Source organism: Gopherus evgoodei, chromosome 5, assembly GCF_007399415.2.
Source record: "Gopherus evgoodei ecotype Sinaloan lineage chromosome 5, rGopEvg1_v1.p, whole genome shotgun sequence".
NCBI classification, from domain to species: domain Eukaryota; kingdom Metazoa; phylum Chordata; order Testudines; family Testudinidae; genus Gopherus; species Gopherus evgoodei.
In genome coordinates this window covers 86,768,191-86,792,161 of record NC_044326.1, presented here as the reverse complement: position 1 = coordinate 86,792,161, position 23,971 = coordinate 86,768,191, and the positions used below count along the sequence as shown (strand labels likewise).

At 42.4% G+C, this 23,971-nt stretch overlaps 1 protein-coding gene and 1 long non-coding RNA gene across 2 annotated transcripts in view; both read left to right on the top strand.

Annotated features, from left to right (window-relative positions):
• ARHGAP10 (Rho GTPase activating protein 10) overlaps positions 1 to 23,971 on the top strand; it is a 249,465-nt gene that overhangs the window by 179,424 nt on the left and 46,070 nt on the right. The window contains exon 19 of the mRNA XM_030564158.1: positions 13,064 to 13,214. Coding sequence (XP_030420018.1) covers positions 13,064 to 13,214 — 151 coding nt within the window. The remainder of the gene's footprint in view (positions 1 to 13,063; positions 13,215 to 23,971) is intronic.
• On the top strand, positions 4,391 to 5,942 carry LOC115652296. Its single transcript, XR_004000596.1, has 4 exons — positions 4,391 to 4,905; positions 5,444 to 5,519; positions 5,627 to 5,692; positions 5,782 to 5,942. It is a non-coding gene; the product is annotated as an uncharacterized LOC115652296 (long non-coding RNA).

Below are 23,971 nucleotides of genomic sequence, written 5' to 3'. Positions count from 1 at the left end.
AACATGAAGAGAGTACACGTCCTTGTCACCAAGCAGCATAATGTTTTGGCCTGTCATTGGAAAGACTGTTCAGTGAAATTAGTGTAACCATCACCATCCAAAAGTGTTACTTGTGTGCCATTGAGGCATACCTTAATGTGGAGCATTTTGGTTCCTCAACCCCAAAATAAGCTTCCATTAAAAGAAAAAAGCTGAAATTAAAAAAGAAAAAAAAAGTGTGAAAAAGAAAATACGACAGGGGAAAAATGCTAGAAAAGAGGAAAGGTCTCAGTGAGAAGAGAATGGGGGAACAGTGAGGGGAGGACAAAATAGCAAGAAGAAATGGCAAAAACAGGAGAAAATGAAGATTACAAAGGAAAAAAATTGAAAGAAGGGCCAGACAAGAGTCTCATAAAGAAAGAAGGAAACCAGAGTCTGCTAAGGAAAGAGAGCAAAGAGGAAAAGAGGAGTAAAAAAAGAATGAGACCCCTCCAAAGAATTCAGAAAATTTAAATCCATAGGCAAAAACCATCCAGAAATGTTCGTTTTTAAAATATATGTTAATTGCTGTTGGAAGAGTGAAGAATGTATTCATTCTTTTTCCTTCTTCGGCTTTATAAATGTTAAGGGTAGTTAACTGAATTTTATGTAGCTTAAAATGTATCTTTATATCTGGTATTGTAGTCTGTTCATATGGGGAACTCATTAAAGTGAAGTACCAATATTTGAATGTATTTTCATCATTTAGTTTTGAAGTAGACATGCCACAGTATTTGTATTTAAAATTAAAAGGTAGTTTAATATAGAGTAGTAGTTTAATATTTTTATCTGTCAAGCTAGTAATTATTTCAGAAAATAAAACTTAGTACTCTTTTGTCTTAAGCATTCTACAGACACTAATCCTCACAATAGTCATAACAGAGGTCAGGGAAATAGCCCTTTCTTACAGATGGGAGAACAGAAGCAGAGAGGTGAAGGTCTGCTCAAGACTGCAGAGTTTGTAAGGTGTGGCCACAAAGCAGCATGCTTAGCAACACTTCTAATTTCTGTTGTCAGGGCACTGTTGCTGCAGAGTGCTCAAGACCTCTAGGACAGGCTGGTAAAGCCATCTCTGAAGGCAAAGCTTTCCTCCCTCACTAGTCTTCAAGGAGGAATGTGTAAGCGGATCCTCAAAGAAGGGGATGGAGGGAACCTTAGGCCTGGTCTACACTGCGGGGGAAAATCGATCTCAGATACGCAACTTCAGCTACGTGAATAACGTATCTGAAGTCGAAGTATCTAAGATCGAATTACTCACCGTCCTCACTGCGAGGGATCGATGTCCGCGGCTCCCCATGTCGACTTCGCAACTCCGTTCGGGTTGGTGGAGTTCCGGAATCGATATAAGTGTGTTTGGGGATCGGTATATCGCGTCTAGATGAGACGATACAGTGGGTAGTGAGGACATAGCCTTAGACTTAACAGACCTGTCTTAATGTTGGAAAACTTGATGTACTACCCCAAGTCCCCTTTGCCATGAAGATTGGGATGGTGGACCAAGATATAGCATAAAACATGGCAGAGCTTCTTGAAACAGCCCATTCTGAATGCTTCTTGTTCTGGCATATGCTCATGTGCCCTGCTTCTGGTTAGGGAAGGTTTTACAGCAATACTTTGATTTTAATCCATGAAAGCACTTAAGCTTATGCTTAGTGTTAGGCACATGAGTAATCAGTGACATCAGTGGGACTATACATGTGCTTACAAGCTTTGCTAGATCGAGACTCTGAAAAGCAACCAAAAAAAAAAATCTATGCTGTGCCCTGGTGGAGGGCAACTTAGCAAGGAGTCTTCTAGACTGGGCAGGGAGTGGCTGGGTTTTTAAAGTCCTTTCGTCATCCTATGGAGATGGGTCCCACTAGATAGTTGTTGTACAGGGGGATCCTGGTGGAAAGCAGCCTCCGAAGGCAGCCTCGTGATGTAGCAATTCATTGAAAACAAATCAGTGCATTCTTTTTTTAAAAAAAATCTTGTTTTGTGTGTCTTAAAAAGTAGCTTATAATAGAGAGGAGGCTGTGTATGTGATCTTGTTCCAATTGTGCAACAGCTGCTGAGATCAAAAAGAACAGAGCATGGTTCAAGGTATTGTTGTACATGGCTCCAAGAAAATAAAAATTGTGTAAATCGTCAGATCAGTGTTTAAAAAAAAATGTTCTCAAAGTCTGAAAGCAACCTATCAAAACATGGACTACAAATACATCCGTGTACACATGCACTGCATGCAAGTGGACAATTCTTCTTTCTATGTTTTCACATACAATAGATTACTGTGGAATACTTCTTTCAACTCCATATAAAACTTCCAAATGGAGTAGACTTCTGTTCTTTTTAACAAAATGCAGCATTGACAAAATTCCTAAGCAGGCAAACAGAAATGAGAATAGTAAGTGGAATTCAGATGACTAATACTCTCTTTGGGGCTAGATGGCAGAGCCTCTTAAGGTACTGACTTCAGTGTGTTTAGCCTAAGGAGATAACTTTGGAGGGCTCCAGAAGGAATGCTGCTAAATGTATTTGGTAATAAAAGGAAATACCAAGTCAGGAAACTTTGCCAGAAAATGCTCTGAGAAAATGTAATCACAGCATTTTTGAAGATGTGAAAAAAATTAAAACCTTCCATAGATTGAGCATTCCCTGGAATTATCCTCTGCTGCAGCTTCCTTTCATAAATAAAGTGCAGAATTTACAAGATTTTATCTTGTTGTTCTCTGTTGTCTAAACTGATCTAAATTACAATCTGTCCAGTCTTAGGGCTTATCTTCACTAGTTGGGTAAGTCGACCTATATTATGCTACTCCAGTTACATGAATAACATAGCTGGAATCGATTAAGCTTAGGTCGACTTACCCAAGCGTATTCCCTGCACTGTGTTGACAGGAGACACTCTCCAGTTGACTTGCCTTACTCTTCTTGGGGAGCTGGAGCACTGGGGTTAACTGGAGAGTGCACTGTGGTCGTATTTTAGCGTGTCTTCACTAGACCCACTAAATCAACCCCTGCTGTATCGATTGCAGCAGCGTCTATTTCCCCATAGGGAAGACCAGCCCTCAGCCAAGTGGGTGTGAGTACCTAATTTAGCCCAGTGTTTCTGCCTATGTTCTTCATGAATTCTAACCCACTTTTGCTTTATTGAAGATGTCTTTAGAATCATGTGTATGATCCATTTTAGCAGCATTTCCCACCTAGCAAAGTCAATATGTATTCCTTTGGTTGCAACAGTTGTTTATTTGTATTGTGGTCATGCCATCTGTCATCAGTCAAGGATCAGAGCCTTATTGTGGTAGGTGTTATGCACAACGTAATTAAAACATGATCCCTGCCCCAAAGCACTTGCGAGCATATTACAAATAGACTGGGGAGCACAAGATACATTTGTTTGTGAAGGAGTTCTGTAGTTGCAAACTACAAATTGAATTAAAGATACAAATCCTTTTTGTTGCATGGAAGGAAAAATAATAGCAGGATTCTTACTATGCTATTCAAGACCTGTTACATATAACTCCACTCTCAAAGATCATGCTTTAAACTATTTCATTCCCATGTTTCATACAACTAAAACTTTGATGGATAGATTGAATGTTGCCTGTATTCTTCATGTATAATTTTTCACAGATGCCTGTGTTTCATTTTGGAGATCTAAGCATACTCACTCTCATTACTAAAGATAAAATGTTAGTCATGATCTTCCTTCTCCTCATGTCCTTCCTCATCAATACCACCACTGGTTTTCCTCCTGGCATCTCCAAAGGCACACAGGCTGGGATTTAGGTTTTATAATATGTTATTTTAACACCACTAACTCTAATGCATATTCTGTAGAAGTTTCACTCCCTTTTCTTTATTTATAGTTTCTCTCCCTAACTCATGTTGGGATGCCCTTCTCCCACAGGTTATTAATCCTTGTACCTCAGTCTTATTAGTATATACATCAGTTCAGTGGTTCTTAACCTTTGCTGCAGCCTGTACCTCTTTGGTTCTCAAAAATATGTTCTCGCACCCCTTATCAAAAATCATTAGGTCAGTTCTTTAAACCTAGATATATCATAACTATAGAATGAAAGAGAGAGAATTATATATTTATTTTAATTTTGCAGTTAAAATTTAACACAATAATCATTAAAAAATGTATAATGTTAATAAATACATAGGTTTGATGAAACATAGTAGTTGTACTTATGTGCCTGTGCTTAATTTGTGTTTTTGATGCTTTACCTTCTAAAAACATCTGGCATGTCTCACACACCCAGGGGATGCGTGCACCCCAGGTTAAGAACCACTGCATTAGTTAGTTACCGTGGCACACTGGTGGTCAGACATCAGCTGATGTCACTAACTTAAAATATTCCAAGTGGGTATAAACTAGCATCTTGTAGTTACCTACCAGCAGCTTTGTCATTCAGCATTCTATATTACGATATCTTATGATTTACGGTTACTCTTGGTTAGCTACTTATGCTAGGACTTTTTTGGGCCTTATGCCTTGATTAGTTTAGCTAGGCTATTGTTTTACAAGCCTTTGAGGCTCATTGCATTACTGCCTTTGCTTATACCTATGCATTACCTAGTAAATACTTATACCTATAGGCTACATCGGCCAATGATGGTTCCTGTTCCACTCTAGTTATGACTTTTTACCTATTGACTCTTCAGGCAGTCCACTTGGTTGCATTGATCAGAAATTTTTTTCAGACTTAAGAATTATGGATACCGTATAATCACATACGTTGTGTTGCAATGAGATTCAAGCATCAAAGTCCAGAGGTGCACATTTTGTGCAATCCCATGGAAGCCAATGCATGGAAAATCACATGACTAATGGCTTCTGGACTGTATGTTAGAGAAGCTGGCCTACTTGTATCTGGACCACAGAGGGGTGACCCTGGGGAGGTAAGCAACTTTACAATTGCAATTAAATTATTGCTAAATTTTATTGGACAGTCACATAATTCAGGTTTTGGTGAAAAACCTTTTTTAAAAGTTGTACAGATTTAATATCAATAGAACTCTTTTAATCAAATTAACCATATTAAAATAAAAAAAAGTTTTGTTTGGGTACAAATATTTCCTACCAGTGTTCATTACACATATCAAATTCTGGAAATAAGATCCAGAAGGTGAAACATCTAGACGCTGGGGTAAATACAAACGTGAAACTGATCTATTGTCCTCCAAATGTAATGAAATGCAAAAAATAAAAAGTATATATTATGGAAAAAATATTTTAAATGTTTAGTTTTAGCAATCTCCTAGAACAATAACTTTGGTGAAGAGATGTGATTTTAAAATAACATTTTTGGCCTGTCCTGCTAAATGTTAATCTTTTACATTAGTTATACAGTACTATAATTTCCAAAGCAATGTTTTTTGCTAATAAATAATGTTTAGCAGTTGATATGATACTGAATTTTTTTATCATTGTTGTTAGAATTATGAACCATGATTGTGTCCAGAATGTTACTTTGAAGCTTGAGTTGTCCTTTCCGTGGAAGAATTTATCAAAGGTACATAGCATTATCTCCATATATTTCACCTTGCACACCCTAACGTGCTTTTTGCTTCTCCATCTACGCTAAAACATTGACTTACCATGCATGCTTTGTTGCTTTAGATTGCAGAAAAATGATCCACCGTCTTCATTGCCTCAAGGGATAAACTGGGTGTAGATTCCAGCAGAGTAAGTTCATATTCTGAACCAGTAACATAATTTGCCTTTTATCCTGAGCACTGGTATGTTTCTAATAAGTATTTTTTGCTTTTGTACAGGTTGCTCAGTATAAACCCAGTTATCTTATCACCATGTCCAACAAAAGCCGAGCCAGCAAAGAAGAATTTGTGGGGATGATTAGGTTACCCTTGAGTACTTGAGTCTTTACTGTGTAACATATTCTTAGGCCTCTATACATTGGAAAGGCAGGGAGGGAGCAGTTGGCATGTAGGGCACATGGGCAGAGTAGTACACTTGGCCTAGATGGAGAACTGTTGTTCAATAAAGATCACTTGAAATGAATGTGTGTCCTTTTTCCTTTTATTTACCAATTGTAGTGCACCTGTGTACTGAAGGGAAATTACTAGATACAAACTTGTGTTATTGCACTGAATGTCTTGAGGAGCTCCAAATATAATATTATAACAGAGATCATTATCCTGGTGGCAGAGAGCCACCAGTCCAGGACCCCAAGTGACCCTACTGTTCCAGCATCCTGTAAAAGGGATTAGATGTCAAATTACAGATTTGTGATTCTTGCTTGTATACATGACAAAATCCAGGGACAACTTTCAGATCTTGGAGATTTTCTTTTAAGATTCTCCTCCTCTACAATCTTACGGCCAAATTTCCCCATATTCTCTCTTATTTTCATCTTACCCAGTTTTTCTACTTACTGTTTCTGTTCCACTGATTTTGGATGAAATCGTCACTGCCACAGTGGTCCAAATAAGAAAGATGGTGTGATGGCTAGAATGGCTCCTAGTAAACATACTGAAGTTCATTTAATTATCTTTTTCTGAGATGAGAGAGACTAGATTTACTAGATTGGTGTCCTCATATAGCAGCAGAATCCACAATTCCACATGTAATTCATGGCTGAAAAAATTATGAATTACCCCAGCTGAATTAGGGGCTTCCTTGGCTGTAGGTTTTGTGGGCCCCAGGAGCAAGCGCTCTAGTAAGAGTTGGGAATCTGGAAACAGAATGAATGAGAGAGGAGTTAGCATTAATCTGGTATCATCTCTAACACCATCTGTTGTTCAGTTTGGGGAGTGCAGCAAAATGTTTTTTCTGTTGCCATGTGGCATCTCTGCTTGTGCAGTGGTCACCAACCGGTCGATCATGATTGGTCGATTCTGGAGAATCTCCCAGTCGATCATGATCATTGGTGGTGTGGCGGGGCTGCTGCTAAGGCAGGCTTTCTGCCTGCCACGGTGCCATGCTGCTTCCGGAAGTGACCAGCATGCGCTCGGGGCAGGGGAGGGGCGTGCAGGGGTCTCTGCATGCTGCTCCTGCCTGCAAGCACTGCTCCTGCAACTCCCATTGGCTGGAAATGGGGAACTGTGGCCAATAGGAGCTACAGGGGTGGTGCCTGCAGAGAGGGGCAGCGTGTGGAGCCACGTGCCCCTATCAGGAGTTGGAGGGGCACATTAGCCCCTTCTGGGGGTGGCGAGGGGCCCAGGCAATCAGGGAGCCTGCCTTAGCCCTGCTGCGCGTTCAACTGAGAGCTGCCTGAGATAAGCACCTCCAGCCCAGAGCCTGCACCCCATCTCTGACCCCCCTCCCAGAGCCAGCACCCCGTACCCCTTCCTGCAACCTAATACTGCCACAGCCTGAAGCCCCCTCCTGCACCCAAACTCCCTCCGAGAGCCTGCACCCCTTCCTTCACTCCAACACTCTGCCACAGCCCAAAGCCCCCTCCTGCACCCCAACTCCCTCCCGGAGTTTACACCTCTCACCCACTCCTGCCCCCCAACCTCCTGCCCCAGGCTCAGTCTGTAGCTCCCTCCCAAGCTGCAAACCCCTCAGCCCCAGCCCAGAGCCCGCAGCCCTTCCCAAACCCCTGCCCAGTGAGTGAGGGTGAAGGAGAGTAAGCAACGGGGAGGGGAGGAATGGAGTGAGCGGAGGGCAGGGTTCAGGGAAGGGGCAGGGCAGATCCTAGGTTGCCATTAAATTCAAAAAGCGATCTTGGGCGTAAAAAGGTTGGAGACCACTGTGCTAATGGAATACAGTTGAAGGAACATGTTGAATTTGGCTTCTTACTCCAAGAAATGTATCTGGAAACCTTATGGGATCTATGGTTAGAAATCTGAATAACTGCAGTACAGGAACGGTCTTAGCACTGTAGTTCTCAAGACTGATTTGTTAGTTGTGGTTTGTATCCAAGATCGTTAGTGGTTTGCTTAGTTCAGTAATGTACATTTTCTGTACTACAGAACAGAAAGAAATCAGTCAAGCATCTCAGTGTTTAAAAAGCCCACCATAAGAGGCATATCTCTTTCCTCTAGCTTTTCTACAGTAGTCCTGAAGACTGACCCAGCAACAGGATGAGTATGTAAATAATCCCTACATTAAAAGCAAATTAAAACAACCTCTTAAAAGTAAAACTTTCTCTCATACTTTATCCGTATATTAAGGAGGAACTGAGAGTAGTTTTTGATTATTGCCTGATATAATTGTGTTGGTGCTCAGAGTCTTGGTGGACAGAGAGATTAGGTACATACCTGTTTAAATCATATATATTGGTAGCTTCAGTGTCTGGCACAGACTGGTTTAATGCTGATAAAATGACACTAGGAGATGAGTGATGCTAACAATAGTGGGAGGTAAATTTCAGAGTGTTGGTATTCTACTGTAAATCCAGCACTGTTTGACCACAGCCTCACATGTATACATCATGTCATGTGACTGTAATCTCCCTATGCTCTTGAAGTTTGAGTAATAGGTTTTTATCCCTACTAAAACTAGATAATTTAGTGGCCAGAGTTCACCCCAGTAATTGTGTTCATACAAACTAATCTCTGGGCTGTCATTACTTCTGGAATCCATGTGAGCAATTACCTTTTATTTGAAGGGAGACTCCTGTGGAGTAACAGAGGGATAATGATTTTTATGAATCATGTTATCCTAGCTCTGCTTTGATGTTGGTGGCTTGCTTGGGATGGGATTCCATTCTGTTAGATATAATTACAGGAGCTGTACTATGTGACTCGATGAACCTAGAATAACCGTGGAGACCTGGTCAGTTATGCCTCCTCACTGTCCTTTGAGTCAAAGCCTCAAAGAAGGGTTTGTAAAATACCACACTGTACAACTGATCATACATGCTAAACTTCACTTATCACTCATATGTCTTGATGCATCCCATCTTCTGTCTATACATTACCTATTTTAGATTGTAAGCTTTTCAGGGCAGGGACCTGGTGTTGCCTATAAAGCATTTAGCAGACTTCCAGTGATATCTAAATGACTGATGAAAAACAAAGGTGAATTTAATTTAACACATCCCCTTACCTCACAGTTTAGCTATACCAAACTTTATTCTAATTCCCAATAGATCTTAATATTAGCAGCCAAGTATCAGTTAAGACACTATGAAAGGAATTTCTCTTTTGGAAAGGTGAAGTAATATCTTGGACCAACTTCTGTTGGTGTGAGAGACAAGCTTTTGAGCCACACAGAGCTATCACCAACAAAAATTGGTCCAATAAAAAATATTACCTGACCAACCTTGTCTCTCTAATAACCTGGGACCAACATGGCTACACCAGCACTGCATACAAGGAAAGGTGAAGTCAGTTACAGGACCCTGGGGAAAGTGAGAAAAGGGAAGTCAATGACAGCCACATGTGCACCTTCAGTGGTAGAGTTTGGCCGTTCTGATTGTTTCTCAAACACTGACTCCGAGAAAGTATGGTGTGAGCTGCAACTTTGGCCTGCAGAGACAGATTGCAGTCATAGGAAAGACAGATCTAGTTATGAAGGTTACATTATATATCACATTTGTCTAATAAAAAGAGGAAATGACTTAAAAAAAAGCTTGAGTTTTTGGCCTACATGAAAAGAGGAAAGATGGACCCCAAAACACATGTTCCAGTACAGTACATTAGGACAGAACTTAGTTTTGTGCGGCTCTTATACTAAATAGTCCCTAACATACATACAGTAACATTTTAGCATATATAGAGTCTGATTCTGCAAAACTTAATGCTGTGAATTTGTCAAATGGAGTCCTGCAGGACTACTCATACCAGGAAGCACAGAGCACAGCAGTGTTTGGAGGATTGGGCCCATGGTTAAGTGTGAATTGCTATGTTGCTGATGGTCAAGAGTTTGGATTTCTCCACTCTATATCCAACTGACTGTTTTTTTGCAGATTGGAGAACTCTTGGAAATTTCTAAACCTTTCCCTCAGCACTGAGGATGGAGGTGATTTGAAATTTGGCAGAAAACACCATATTGCATAAGACCAGGGAAACACTGAAATTGTGTTACTTGTACTCATGCTGTAATTCCTGAGTGTAGGGGATACAAGCTGCATTGTGCTGTCCAAGAGCTCTCTAGAATTAATTTCTGTTCCCTAGATTAAAAATACACCTTTTCTGGAAAAGTTCCCTATTGACCTTCCATACCCCAGAAATAAAATCTCTCTTATGACTTGGCCTGAGCAACTTGGGGAGGCGGATGAAGGAAGTTGACGGGGTTGTGGCTTGATGCCCAACTGTACGCCTTCATAAGTGAGACCAGATTTGCTTGAGCTGGCCTTGAGATGGTTACTTAAATTGCATGATGCCATTATGAAGTAGCAGTGAATAATTTTGCCACTTCACTAGCTAAGTACTTTTAAAACAAGTTATTTAGCCTTACAGCACTTTCCTATGTCGTAAGGCAGATGATGACACCTTCATGAAGGAGTTCGCATTTAGCATGGCCGATTCCAGCCAGAGGATGAAACCGAGCTTTTCAGGGATCCTAGAAGTAAAGGAGAAGACTTGAATTGGTGTTTGTCTTGTTTGTTTTGTGTGCACATGCACGTCAGGGGCAATTGTTTTGTAAATGGATCACAAAATGACAGTTTGCAGCAGAGAATCACTATGTGACCACTTCATGTGTTGCTCTGCTCCCCCAGTTCTTAAACTATTTTTTCCATTACCGCTGCTAATTAAGCTGCAGTTATGGGTGGGTTCACTTCCTGTATCCATTTCATTAACATAGTGCATGTGTTTAGCTCAGTGTTTCATTGAATGAGGTTTTCTTTAATAGTTTGCTTATAGTTTCTGTTTTGTTTTTTTTAACTTATTTGGTCTCTTAGTCCAGTAATTTTACAGAGACATACTGAAATATTTGTGGAGGATCAAAATAGAGAAAATTTAGTACAGCTCTTGCAAAGTCAACCTAACACATACAAGCAGGTTGATCTCTTGCAGCACTCCTGGAGAAAGCCTGCTCTTCACACCCAGAGCATCAAGTTTGAACTGAGATATGTAGATACGGCTAAACAAACCCACGCTTGTGGAATGTAATGTAGTATGTAAGACACTGAATCCTTTAAAAAACGTCTAGATGGCTTACTATTTATCAGAGAGCACAAATGCAACAATCAGCCCATGGAGATAATGGCGTTAGAAGTTCAAAGCATTCTCTTTAATTTTTGAGAAACAAATATTTATCCATAAACTTGTTTAATTCAGCTTTGTTGTATTTACACATAAGAGGGCAGTATGGTACTGTTAGCCAAATGCCTTGTGTGCACACATTATATTTTATTATACTATGCATTGCATCATATTTTAAGAAACGGCTTTAGAACTCTGAGCACAATTAGAGCTTTGTGAGTGGCCCACGAGATATTGCATCTACACAAGGAACGATCTATACAGGGAATACACAGATAGTTTTCTTTTCTACATGTAAATTATTTTGTGCATTTATAGAGCTGTAATTGCAATTGTACACAGTGTTTTTAGTCTCTTACAGTATGTATAGGTATGTAAAAGAAGGAGACAGATTCTGTAAAGCTGGTATGGGGAGGTTTAAATTATGCCACTTTGCATTTCAGAGAAGTCAGACAGTGTTTCCAACATTGCTTTCCTTTGGATGCCCTGTGCTTCCTTCCAAGTCAGAAGGGTGGTTCTGACCATTTTGCATCATTGCAGCCACCTCTCCTTGGAAGTAGATAAACCTAAATTGATGCCAGAGAGATCAGTGTGAATGTGGGCTCTTGCCTTGAATATCTGTGCTGTACAGTCTAATTCATATACATGCGATACTCAGGATAATCAGGCCAGCAAAAGATTCCATGTAAGAGTTTCTTTTAATTCAAAGAACATCGTGCACTGAGTGGTTTATCTGAGTGACTACTGCACTTCTCATGTGTTTAATCGCTTGGCTTTTAGCTTTGTGCCTTACACACACGTAAGGCATGTTGTAATTATCCTGAAATGTGCTACCTGGGAGTCTCTTTACTTTCAACTTCTTAAATTTCTGCTTCATAAAAGGTTTTTTCTCTGAATGCTTATTGTGAACTCCTTCTTTATAACCTCTTGCTGTAATATACAAAATGTTTGTCTCTGTATAACACAGAAACACCATACACTATTTAATTATGTTGTTTCTTGTTATACCATTATGCTGTGCTGCTATATGGTGTAAAGGAAACACAATACTTCATTTTTGTAAAGCTATGTGCATGTTTACTGTCTCATGGCTGTTGTCTTCAGAGAAATCTGTAGTATGCTAACTTGCTTACATGAATTTGCCATGATCAAATGTGAAGGGCTGCTATTAAATGCTATATAGGCATATTGAGCAGCTTTTATAAATAAATCAGCATCATGGACTAGTAAAAAATGCAGGAAACTTGAACATACGTGTATTGCTGCTTTACCCAAAGAGAAATGACATGATGCTTTATGTTGGATTTTAATGTTCTGGAGGTCATGAATCAAAAGATAAAATGACTAAAGGAAATGTAATCTCTTGTGTGTGTCTTTGTGGGTATTATCATTGTTAGTAAAAGTATGCGGACTCATTATTTAATGGCTAATTGAAAAAGTTCCAGTACAGTATGCCACTCCTGCCTCCCTCACAGCAACTTCGCCACACACTCTCCCTCCAAGACCATGCTATTTTTTAGGGGTTAATATGAGAGTATGACTTTGTCGTAAATTTTGAAAATTAATATGGCTATTCTGGCAAAATTACAGGCCCTAAGTGAAATTTACTTTTCTGGATAGTGGTTCATAGAGTTAATTCATTGTTTTCCCCTAGCTGGCAAGCATGGCTGCACATATTTAGTCTTTGGATTAACTGATCTGCTGCCTGGTTAATGTGTAGACAGTGCTTTTGCTTATTTTTATTTTGTACGTATGTATTTATTTAAAAAGCAATCCTTAAGGACCCACAACACATTCCCCAAACTTGAAGGAATGGATTTTTGGCTCTTGTCTGCTTTGAATGAAATCCAGAACAAATGTTGTATGATAATGGTTTATAGTTGCATTGCACCGGTTGCTGTTCATGGTAAATAATTAATACCTCTTGTGTTCTTGATTGCAGATCTTCAAAACCCTGCCTGATTCCACTTTCCCTGAGCCAATCTCTGTGTCAGTATCTCCTCCAAATGTCCCACCAAGGCAATCGAGAAGACAAGGGCAGCGTAATAAGCGGCCTCTGGCTGTATATAATCTGTGTCTTGAGCTTGATGATGGTAAGATTTTAATTATATTGTCTATCTTGGCAGCAGATGGGTGTTTTTGTATATCTTGTGTGAGTCTATAGTAATTTTCCATTTCACATTTCTATTTTTTTCTTTTCATCATTTGAGACATGGAAAGGAGTAGGGAGGCGAAGAGAGTATATTCTTGTACGTATTTGAAACTGGGGAATAATTGCCTAAAGTCCCATTCCTGCCCCCTGCCCCTCACCACCCATTTTAAGAAAAAGATAGTTCCCCTTTGGGGAAAACTATATGACCTCTACTGAAGATTATGCAACCATAAGATAAATGGAGAGGGAACTAGAATTAAAGCAAATCTTTTATGAGATGAGCTAATGCACTCTAATGTTAAATTCATCTGGATTAAAGGCTCAGGTCACTCAGTGAACTGAAAAATACTGCTACTGTACTTGAATCTTTAATACCTTGATGTTCAGTGGCAGTAAATACTTGCATACTGCTCTGTGCTGCTGAGAAGCAAGAAATCTTGCTGGACGTGCAGTATGCAGAAATATCATATAGTGCAATATGGAATATACGGTATCTTGCATGTCCTGGCATTTAGCTCAAAACCTGGCCATTTTCTTGAAATCTTGTGGTTTGAAGGCTGTGCAGTTCTAAAAAGGCAAGTCAGTGCTCAGTTTGTATTGCAGCCCTCTCCACTTTAGTCCCTTCCTCTCTCTCTCAGTGTAGTTAGTTAATTATCCGTCCACATGACGCAGCATGAAATCAAGACACAAAGCCCACTTAACATTAAAGTGAACAAAATGAAGACTTGAATGTTATGTACTAGTATGAGACTTCTTCGAGTGATTGCTCATGTGTATTCCACAATAGATGTGCATGCTCACCACGGGCACCAGTGCCAGAAGTTTTTCCTCTAGCAGTACCCATAGGGGAGCACCCATAGCAACCCCTGGAGTAGCGCCTTCAATGCGCGGTATGAGGGGTGATGCCTGCTCCCCCCACCCTCAGTTCCTTCTTGCCGCCAGTGAAGGTGCTTTGGAACTGCTCTGCCCCAGCTTTGCTGGAACTCGTCCCTCAAACTGCTTATTCATTCAGTGTATGGTACCTGTAGTTAGTTAGTTGTTTAATTAGTGTAGTTTAGCTAGAATGCTCAGGCCGGGGCATGCCCTGGGTTTTAAGTCGTGCGACACTTGTAGGTGACCTATGCCAGTGAGTGATCCGCATACAGACTGTTTATGCTGTTTGGGGAAAACCAATCTCATAGATTACTGCAAGATTTGCAAGTCATTTAAGCCTTGGACCAAGAGAGAAAGGGACATTAGGCTCCTGGCTATTCTGATGGAATCGGTGCTGACCCCGGCTCTGAAGCGCCGCTTCAGGTCAGCACCGGGCAGCGTGGTGTCGGTGCATGGCGACCCTTCTTTGCCATTGACTAATCAGCACCACTCCCCATCCACAGGGCACGCCAAGAAGGCTAGGAAGAGGTTTTCTTAGCCGCGGCACTGGAGTAAAGCTGGGACAGAGGCTAGATCGATGTTGGGCAGTCCTCAATCCCCACTGGCCTCTAGGCCTCCTCCGCTCAATTTGAGTCGTAGCCCGGCCAATTTGGAGCTGGCCTTCCTGGATGTCCAGATGCCCTCTACACTGGAGGCCCTGCAGGCGGCCTGGTATGTTATGTCCATGCTGGTACCAGGAGCACCACCAATGTCAGCCCCACGCTCCAGAGGCAAACCTCCACTGGGATCTCTGCAGTTGCCCCTGGTTTGGCACCGGTCTTGGTTGAAGGAATGTTCCTGACACTGTTCACCACGTAGCAACCGTTCAGGGCAAAGTCCACGTGGATCACCCTGAATGCCCAGCCCTGAAGGCTATCTGGTTGGGTTCCATCTGACCGAGACTCTCGGCACTGCTCCGCCTCGAGGAGCGAACACCGATGGGACCGAGGCAGACGACGCCAAAGGTCCTTGTGTTGGAGGGGCTATCGCAGCCAGTCGTGGCATGAATGTTGACGTCATTCCTGTTCATCGTCCCGCTCCAGGACTCCACCATGACACTGCCTACATAGCCCAGGTGGCAATCGGTGTCATCTCGCCATCGCAGGTTAACCCTCCGGAGCCTATTGTGGAGCAGCTGTTACAGGTGGTACTGGTCTTCCATGTCGGGATCGTGGTCCCATGGTTAGCATTGCTCCTGGTGCTGCTTGTTCCTCCCAGTCCAGGGACAGCAGCAGGTCGTATGTCTGCTCGGCCTTCTTAGTCATCCATCTACGAGCCAGGCCAAACAGCCGGCTCCGCTGGTGGCACAGCAGGTGCAGTGGCATCGGGACCCATGGCTGGCCCAATGGTACCAGTGGACACCATGTCCCCTGACGCAGCCCCCAGTGGGGGCTCGCTCGGTAGCCGGATCCTCAGAAGGACCATCGGCCTCCCTCTCCAGACCTCTGAGGAAGGAGTCGGTGGGACATACATCCTCGGCATCATGCCCGGAAACCAACCAGGTGGTAGACCCTCCGGTGCCAGTGGACACACACAGTACTGCTCCAGCCTCCTCGCCCTCCCTGGATGAGGCAATTATGGCTGCTGCTCCCTCCATCCCACAGGACGACTTTAGGGGCCACCAAGAACTCTTAAAAAGGGTGGCATCAAGCCTCCACTTCCAGGCAGAGGAGATGGAGGAGCCCTTGGACTCCCTGTTTAATGTACTGTCCTCCTTGGCACCGGGCAGGGTGGCCTTGCCTCTCCACGAAGGAGTGGCGAAAATTTCAAATGCCCTGTGGCAAACCCCGGCCTCACTGGCCCGCATCTCTAAGAGAGCAGAACGCAAGTATTTTGTACCTGCCAATGGGCATGAATACTTGTACACCCACCCTGCTCCTAACTCCCTGGTTGTCGAGTTGGTCAGCACAGAGGACAACAGGGCCAACTAGCCCCTACCCCAAAAAATAAAGATTCAAGGAGGCTAGACTCATTTGGAAGAAAAATTTATTCATCCTCGAGCTTCCAGTTACAGGTGGCGAACCACCAGGCTCTCCTGGGTCGGTATGAGTTCAATCTGTGGGACTCCCTGCCCAAGTTCGAGGATTCCCTCCAGGAGCGTGACAGAAAGGAGTTAAAAGTGCTGGTGGAGGAGGGCACAGGGGCTGTCAGGGCAACCCTGCAGGCATCTTCAGATGCAGTGGACACAGCCGCACAGTCCATGGCCTCCACGGTGTCCATGAGCAGGGCATCATGGCTCCTGCTCTTTGGGCTGTCCAGAAAGGCACAGGCCTTCTTGTAGGACCTTCCATTTGATGGCAAAGCTCTGTTTGCATAACAAATGGCTGAAAGACTCCTGCAAGATGCTCCAGACTCTGGATCTTTATATTCTGACTCTGGCTAAACCTAAGTTCAAGCCACAGCAGACTCCCACTCAGGCCACCCATTCAAAATAAAAAGTTGCAGGACTGTAAGAGGCGCCTACAGAGGCAGTCTCAGCCTGCCCCTCGGCCTGAGTCCTCCAAGGGCAAGTAGGCGGGGAAAAGGCGATTTTGACGGGGTGCCCGAGGTCGCCCTCCCCGTTCTCATCAGGGATCCACTCTCAATGAAGCTCCCAAAGTGGACACGGCTGAGCTCAGACCAGTGGGTCCTCAACACCATCTCCCTGAGCTGCACAAGGAATTGAAGGTGCGGGGAGCGTGCAGCGCCCCTTATACTGCACCATGGAGGTGCCACTCCAGGAGTTGCTAGGGCGCTCCCCTACAGGTACTGCTAAGAGAAAAACTTCTGGGACCAGTGCACGTGGCGAGCACACACACCTATTGTGGAATATACATGAGCAATGCATTTTGAAGAACACCAGTTATGGAAAAGGTAACTGTCTTTTATCAATACACTGTCATTACATGGCCTCCTGCCATGGTGAATTTGTTAGTGAGGAAGCAGAGATGCTTACTATAACTGTACATGCAAGTTTAATAAACAAACTCAGCACAACTGTATCAGACTCTGAGAAATGTCTGCAAGAGACTCGGCGTCTCTGCAGTACTTTTCAGCTTATTGGTGAGATGGGGAAACTCTGCTTTTTTCTTTTTTTTAAAAGACGTATGAAACTAGAGGGATATACTAAAAAGGTTAACAAATTACTGGGTGTGTGGTTCTTGCTGACTGAAGAATATGCTGACAAACTAAAAGACATAAAAAGTTTCTCCAATTAGAAATTAATCTTCAATTTAAATATTTTTATATAGCTTGAATGCCTGCTGAGCATGTTTGAAGTTGCCACTGTCACCATTTTGAATACAAACTCTGTTTAGATCCATGAATTCCCACCGCACAGTAGCAGCATCTCACATTAAGGATCTGATCCTGATCCTAGTGCAGTTGTTGGTTTTCTTGTTGACTTCATTGGGACCAGGATTAGTCTCTTAAAACAGTGGTATTGGTAACAAAATAATTATACTTTGATAGAGACAAGGTGGGTGAGGTGATATCTTTTATTGGACCATCTTCTGTTGGTGGAAGAGAGAAGCTTCCGAGCTTCACAGAGCTCTTCCTCAGGCCTGGGAAAGATAACCAGCGTGTGAGCTAAATACAAGGTGGGGCAGATTGTCCAACCCTGCCATTTAGCCGAAGAAACAGCCCATGTTCCCTCCTGATTTGGGTATTTTGAAATAAGAAAAAGGCTGAGATGTTAAAGCTTGAACATTACTGTGTGAAACATGGTAATTCAGCGCTTGCTTTGAGGCCTGTGGGTTGTGTTGTAATGATTTGATGCTGTATGATAACCTAGTAATATGCCATCACAGTGGATGGGGATGGGTTCTGTGTTGTCGTGAGTCAGATGTCACAATACTGTGATGTAGGGGTTTGTCAGATGATCCTAAAAGGTATTTGGGGGACAATTTTTCAAAGCGTGAAAGGGTAATTAAGTAGCTAACTCCTGCTTAGTTAGGGTTGCCATGCGTCCGGATTTTGACCGGAACACCCGGCCAAAAAGGAACCCTAGCAGCTCCAGTCAGCACCGCTGACCGGGCCATTAAAAGTTCGATCAGCGACGTAGCAGGGGCCAGAGCTAAGGCAGACTCCCTACCTGCACTAGCTCTGCATGGCTCCCAGAAGTGGCCGCCAGGTCCTTGCGGCCCCAAGACGCATGGGCAGCCAGGGAGGCTCCGCGCACTGCCCTCGCGCCCACAGGTGCTGCTCCTGCAGCTTCCGTTGGCTGGCAACTGTGACCAATAGGAGCTGCGGGGGCAGCGCCTGCAGTGGTAAGAGTAGTGCGTGGAACCTCCCTGGCCGCCCACGCATCTAGGGGCTGCAGAGACCTGGCAGCCACTACCTGGGAGACAAGGTAAGCACTGTTGTGAGCCCGCACCCCAGCCCCACCCCAGAGCCCTCACCCCCACCGCACCCCAACTCTTTGCTCCAGCTCTGAGCCCTCTCCTGCACCCTGAATCCCTTATTTCTGGCCCTACCCAGAACCCTCATCCCAACCCCCGGCCCCAGCCTGCTGAAAGTGAGTTATGGCTGGGGAGAGTGAGCGTCAGAGGGAGGGGGGATGGAGCGAGTGGGGGTAGGGCCTTGGAGAAGGGGTGAGGCTTCAGGGAAGGGAGGGGGCAGAGATGTTGAGTTTTGTGCCATTAGAAAGTTGGCAACTCTATATTTAGTGTCAGTAGGAGTGGGGTGTCTAACTTCCTTTTGTGCCTTTGAAAAATTCCCCCCTTAGTATAATACATGCATGTTGAAATCAGTGACATTCACTCAGGACTCTCAGCATCTTGCTCTTAGGAACTGGCTGTTTGATAGGTGGCTTCTCTGTACTGCATTACATATTAACGATGAGTTTTCTTCTAATTTGAATTTAGTTGTTCAGTTTTCTGAGGAACTTTTGTCAGTAGCCAATATCCTAATTATTTGACATTGGGTATGATACATACAGTAACACAGAATGTTTAACCCAATTATGTCATTATGTGAAAGATCATTTTGGTGAATGAGAAACATAATATGTATTAACAGCCTCATTAATTATCACGTCACTGGTTAGACCTGAATAGCTCTAAATATGTTCTTACAAGCTTTTAGTTACTTCATTCAGTGGAGAAGGGAGAAAGAACAGAAGTTAGGTTGGGCTTTATTCCATATTTTCTTAGTTTCTTGGCTAACAAATACATGTTTTATAACTGCTCTTGGAAGATTTTATCTTGTGTATGTGTTGCAACAGGAAATTAAACATTAAACCATCCCCTCCCTTTTTTTTTTAAAATTCACAATGGCTTGAGTTAAGCACAGAGCATTGGCCAATATTTTTGTATTTGCTGGATTTGATCAATTTGTCACAACCTTGTTGTTTAGAGAGTAGTTAGTTTTTATATATTTATAGAAAAATGTACCTTAAAATTAGCGTGTGTGTGTGTGTGTGTGTGTGTGTGTGTGTATATATATATATAGGTCTTAATTAACAAAATAATGCTGAACTCTCAGCAGTGTGTTTGAGACTAAGTAAAACTGTCTTTGTGCTTGAAAATTTCTTGAGGATGTTTCACTTAGAATTGTTATGCAACCAGAAAATCATTTGGAAAGAGGAAACAAGCCTTTAATTATCAGCTGCTCAGGGAGTCAACGGGCTGCAGAGTCCACTAGTTGGATTGAAAGCACAAGATCTAGGTCATTTTTTTCTTCCTAAAAAGCACTCTCAAATCACAGGTATTCTTGAGTGCACCCAAAATGTTTGCAGTAACTACGCAGACATAGGGCTGTAACTGAAATGAATATTGATAGTTGTAATAGGTTGAAAAACACACTGATTGATATCTTTATTTTGTCTTCATGTAATTAGCTACAGTAGGGTCTGATAACACATAGATTTTCCTTACACATGGTAATTGGGTGATATTAAACCTATTTGCAAACAATTCCAAAATTATATTTTACCAACTTGTCAGCAAGACAAACCAAGTCACAACAGATATTGTTTTTGTTGGTCTTTTTTTTTAGTTTTTCCACGGTAAGGAAATTACAAAAGCTACATGCTGAAGTGTTCCATCCTGTCAGTATTTCAAGTAGAACACCTCTTAATGGGGACCTACAAGTACTTTGAGTATGGCCTGATCCTCCAGTTCTCACTGCAGAACATTTCTACCAGATTTGCCCCCAAAATGATATTGTGATCAGTTCAGAGTTTGCCTGCTCTCTGCAACTAGAAACTAGATGGTTTTTTTTTTTCAAAATAGCATCTTTCATATACTATCTCTCAGAACATTATGGAGAGTTGTGTATTGGTTGTGCAGTATCTCTTGAGATTTGTGTGTCATACTAGCCTTACAAATGCAGTAGATGGATAGCCTTGAAAATTAGAACCTGTTCTATTGAGGGAGATCCCCCTTCTTTTTTCCAAAAAATGCCATGGGGTCCTCAGTTTTTACATGGACAGTCAACAAAGATTCTCAGAAGAGAGCTCTGTCTATATTGCATCCAAAAGACAATTAAAATGTTGTTGCTTCCTAAATTTATTTACTTTTACATTTTACAGTCCACAGAAAAATGCTCTGAGAGGCAAAATGAGGAAAATCTATTGACCCAGTCCCCTTCCAACAAATAAAAATAAAAGCCTCATCCAAAATTATTAAAAATGGAGGTAGGGAATCATCTGTAGCCTCAGAATTGTAATTATCATGGTGGCCTTTAGGATTGGAGAAACCGAAAGCTACAAGCATCGCCTCCATTTCTGGCTTTGCTGATAGAAATGTTTGTGTAACTGTCAGGTGCTGGCTTTTCTCCACCCCATGAAGTATCCAATGCCACATCCAGAGTCTCTTTCCAGGTACATTTTTATTTCCCAAATATAGGCAAAGTGCTCTCTCACTTTCAGTATGCAAAACAGAACTTGTAAGAATATTCAAAAATAAAATTTTAGCTACAATTAAAATGGATACTGAAAGCATTGAAAAGAGGACATGACTGAAGTGAAAATAAAAAAAATAATGAGAGGATAAGAGGACCAGTGAGCCTACGATATAGGGTCAATCTTCCTGGAGAAGGAGCATCATTAAAAGTCAGATCTCCGGCAATATTCCTCTATCTCTGTAATGCTCCACCTTCTGCACACACACATGAAAGGCACATAATACTGTAAGCAGGCCAATTTGGCATACTAAAAGCCATTAATCCCAAGCATGGAAGCCACTGACAAGTACCCTTGCTTCATGCCAGCTGTGCACTATCCAACCTCCATTCAAAATATAATATTCCTTACTCAAGCATGCAAGGATGCTTGCAGAATAAACAGCTGAAGCAATAGGCTCAAGTCCTATTAATGAGGAATAACACTGGAGTAAATGAGTGAGCATTTCTTTTAGTGTGATGTTTTTGTCTCTGCTGTTGGTGTTGTTCAGTGTTGGTGAGAAGAGTCTGGGGTTCTGAATATAAGGGGTTGATGGGAGAGTTAAGGAAACCTTCCCCTGTTTTGCTCCTACTCCCCTTTACCCTTTCTCATTCAGTCATCCAAATTCTGTTCCTATTCTCCCATTATCTTCTTCCCCTCCTTTTCCCCATTAGATCCTGTCCTTCCCAGACAGCTCCTGGATTCTCTTTTAGGCTTTTCATTTCCCCCTGACAGTGGAAAGCTGAGACAGACAAACAGACAGACAGACTGCCTCCTTCCCTAATTCAAACTACAATTGCTCCTTTTTGGCTAGGAACCAACAGCGGGGTAGAATAACAGAGTGGGTGCCTGATCAGAAGGGAGCCACGGTGGGGATCTGGGGGTTAGGAATTGAAGCTGTAGCCAGTACTCTGCTGCCTGGCTGGAGCCCAAGAGATAGAATAGAATTCAGCTGTCCTGCGAGATGGTGTGAGCAGCAACATATAGGCAAGAATGTCATGTAAGATGTGTAACACTTGGGATACACCCTAAGGAAATGAGTGGTTGTCTTCTACAACATGTTAGGTTACTGAATAGATTTAATGTTTAGCCCCTTGAAAAGTACATTACAATAGCCTAATCTTGAAGTGTCCCAAGGCATGGATGATGGATGTTCCTTGCATGTAAGAGCAGAACATAAAGCTCCTGATCATATGGAGGTGGAAAAAGCTGTTTTAGTCATTGCTGCCTTATGTTATAAGCTGGAAACTAGCAAGACACCGAAATTGTGATCACACATGACAAACACGCACCTTCAGTCAAAAGGGCCAATACAAACTTTGCCATATCTTATAGTTGCTTTCCTTAACCTAACAATGTTATCTCTGTCGTCTGTGGATTGAACCACAGCCCTGACCGTCTCATCCATTCTCAGTGTGCTACTATTCATGGAGACAGACTCCTCTTTAGCTATTACCATTCAAGAAACAGATCTTGGAGTCATTGTAAATAGTTCTCTGAAAACATCCGCTCAATATGCAGCTGAAGTCAAAAAGCTAACAGAATTTTTGGAATCAAAAAGCTAACAGAATCTTTGGAATTGTTAGAAAGGGATAGATGAGACAGAAAATTTCATAATGCCAATATATAAATCCATGGCATTCCCACATGTTGAATACTGTGAAGATAGATACACTAGAATTGGGGGAAAATTACAGAGAAGGGCAACAAAAATGATTAAGGGTCTGGAGCAGCATCCATATGAGGAGAGATTAAAAATACTGGTACTGTTCAGCTAGAAAAGAGACAACTAAGGGGGGATATGATAGAGATCTATAAAAATTATAAATGGTGTAGAGAAACTGAATAAGGAAGTGTTGTTTAGCCCTTCATGTAACACAAGAACCAGGGATCACCCAGTGAAGTTAATAGATAGCAGGTTTAAAACAAATACAGGGAAGTACTTCTTCACGCAATGCACAGTCAATCTGTGGAACTCATTGCCAGGGGATGTTGTGAAGGCCAAAAGTATAAGTGCGTTCAGTAAAAAATTAGATAAGTTCATGGGGGACAGGCCCATCAAATGCTTTTAGCTAAGATGGTCGGGGATGTGACCCCATGCTCTGGGTGTCCCTAAATCTCTGACTGCCAGGATGACAGGGGCTGGATAACTCAATGATTGGCTGTTCTGTTCATTTCTTCTGAAGCACCTGGCATTGGCCGCTGTTGGAACACAAGATTCTGGGCTAGAGGGACCGTTGGTCTGACCCAGAATGGCCTTTCTGTTGGCCACACTCTCTAATTCAGGCAAAATAGAAACAGAGCTGAGTGTCATTAGCATGTATAACACACTTCAGCATAGGCCTCCTCATTAACCTTTCCGACAGTCCACTATATAATGAACAGGAGGGGTGATAAGGGCTTGTTAGGGATGGTGGGGCATGTTAGGGCTTGTCTTCACTACCAGGGTAAGTTGACCTAACTTATGCTACTCCAGCTACGTGAATAATATAGCTGGAGTCAACATAGCTTAGGTCGACTTACCCCGGTGTCTTCATTGCACTGTAGCAATGTTAAGCTTGTTCAATTACTGCTAATGCTAGCGCTTCCTTCTAAATGAAGGCAGGAAAGTATTTGGTTTTTTATACTAAATAGAAAAAGAAAAGTGGATAACAAGGTGATGTGGTCTGTTTATCAGTTGGGGAACCTGTATTGAGTGCATGAGCTCTTTCTGCAGTCCATGTCTACCTGGTGCAGGCAGACACAGGAGTTCCACAGCAATCATCTGGCATGGCCCCACTAACTGGCAGGATTGCCAAACCCAATGCTGCAAAACTCGGAAGGCAAGTCAAAATAAACCCATGATAATAATGACGTCGTCGATGAGAAAGGCACCATAAACCCCTTGCCACCTGCCTTTGTTTCACAGCCGTGCAATATGAAAC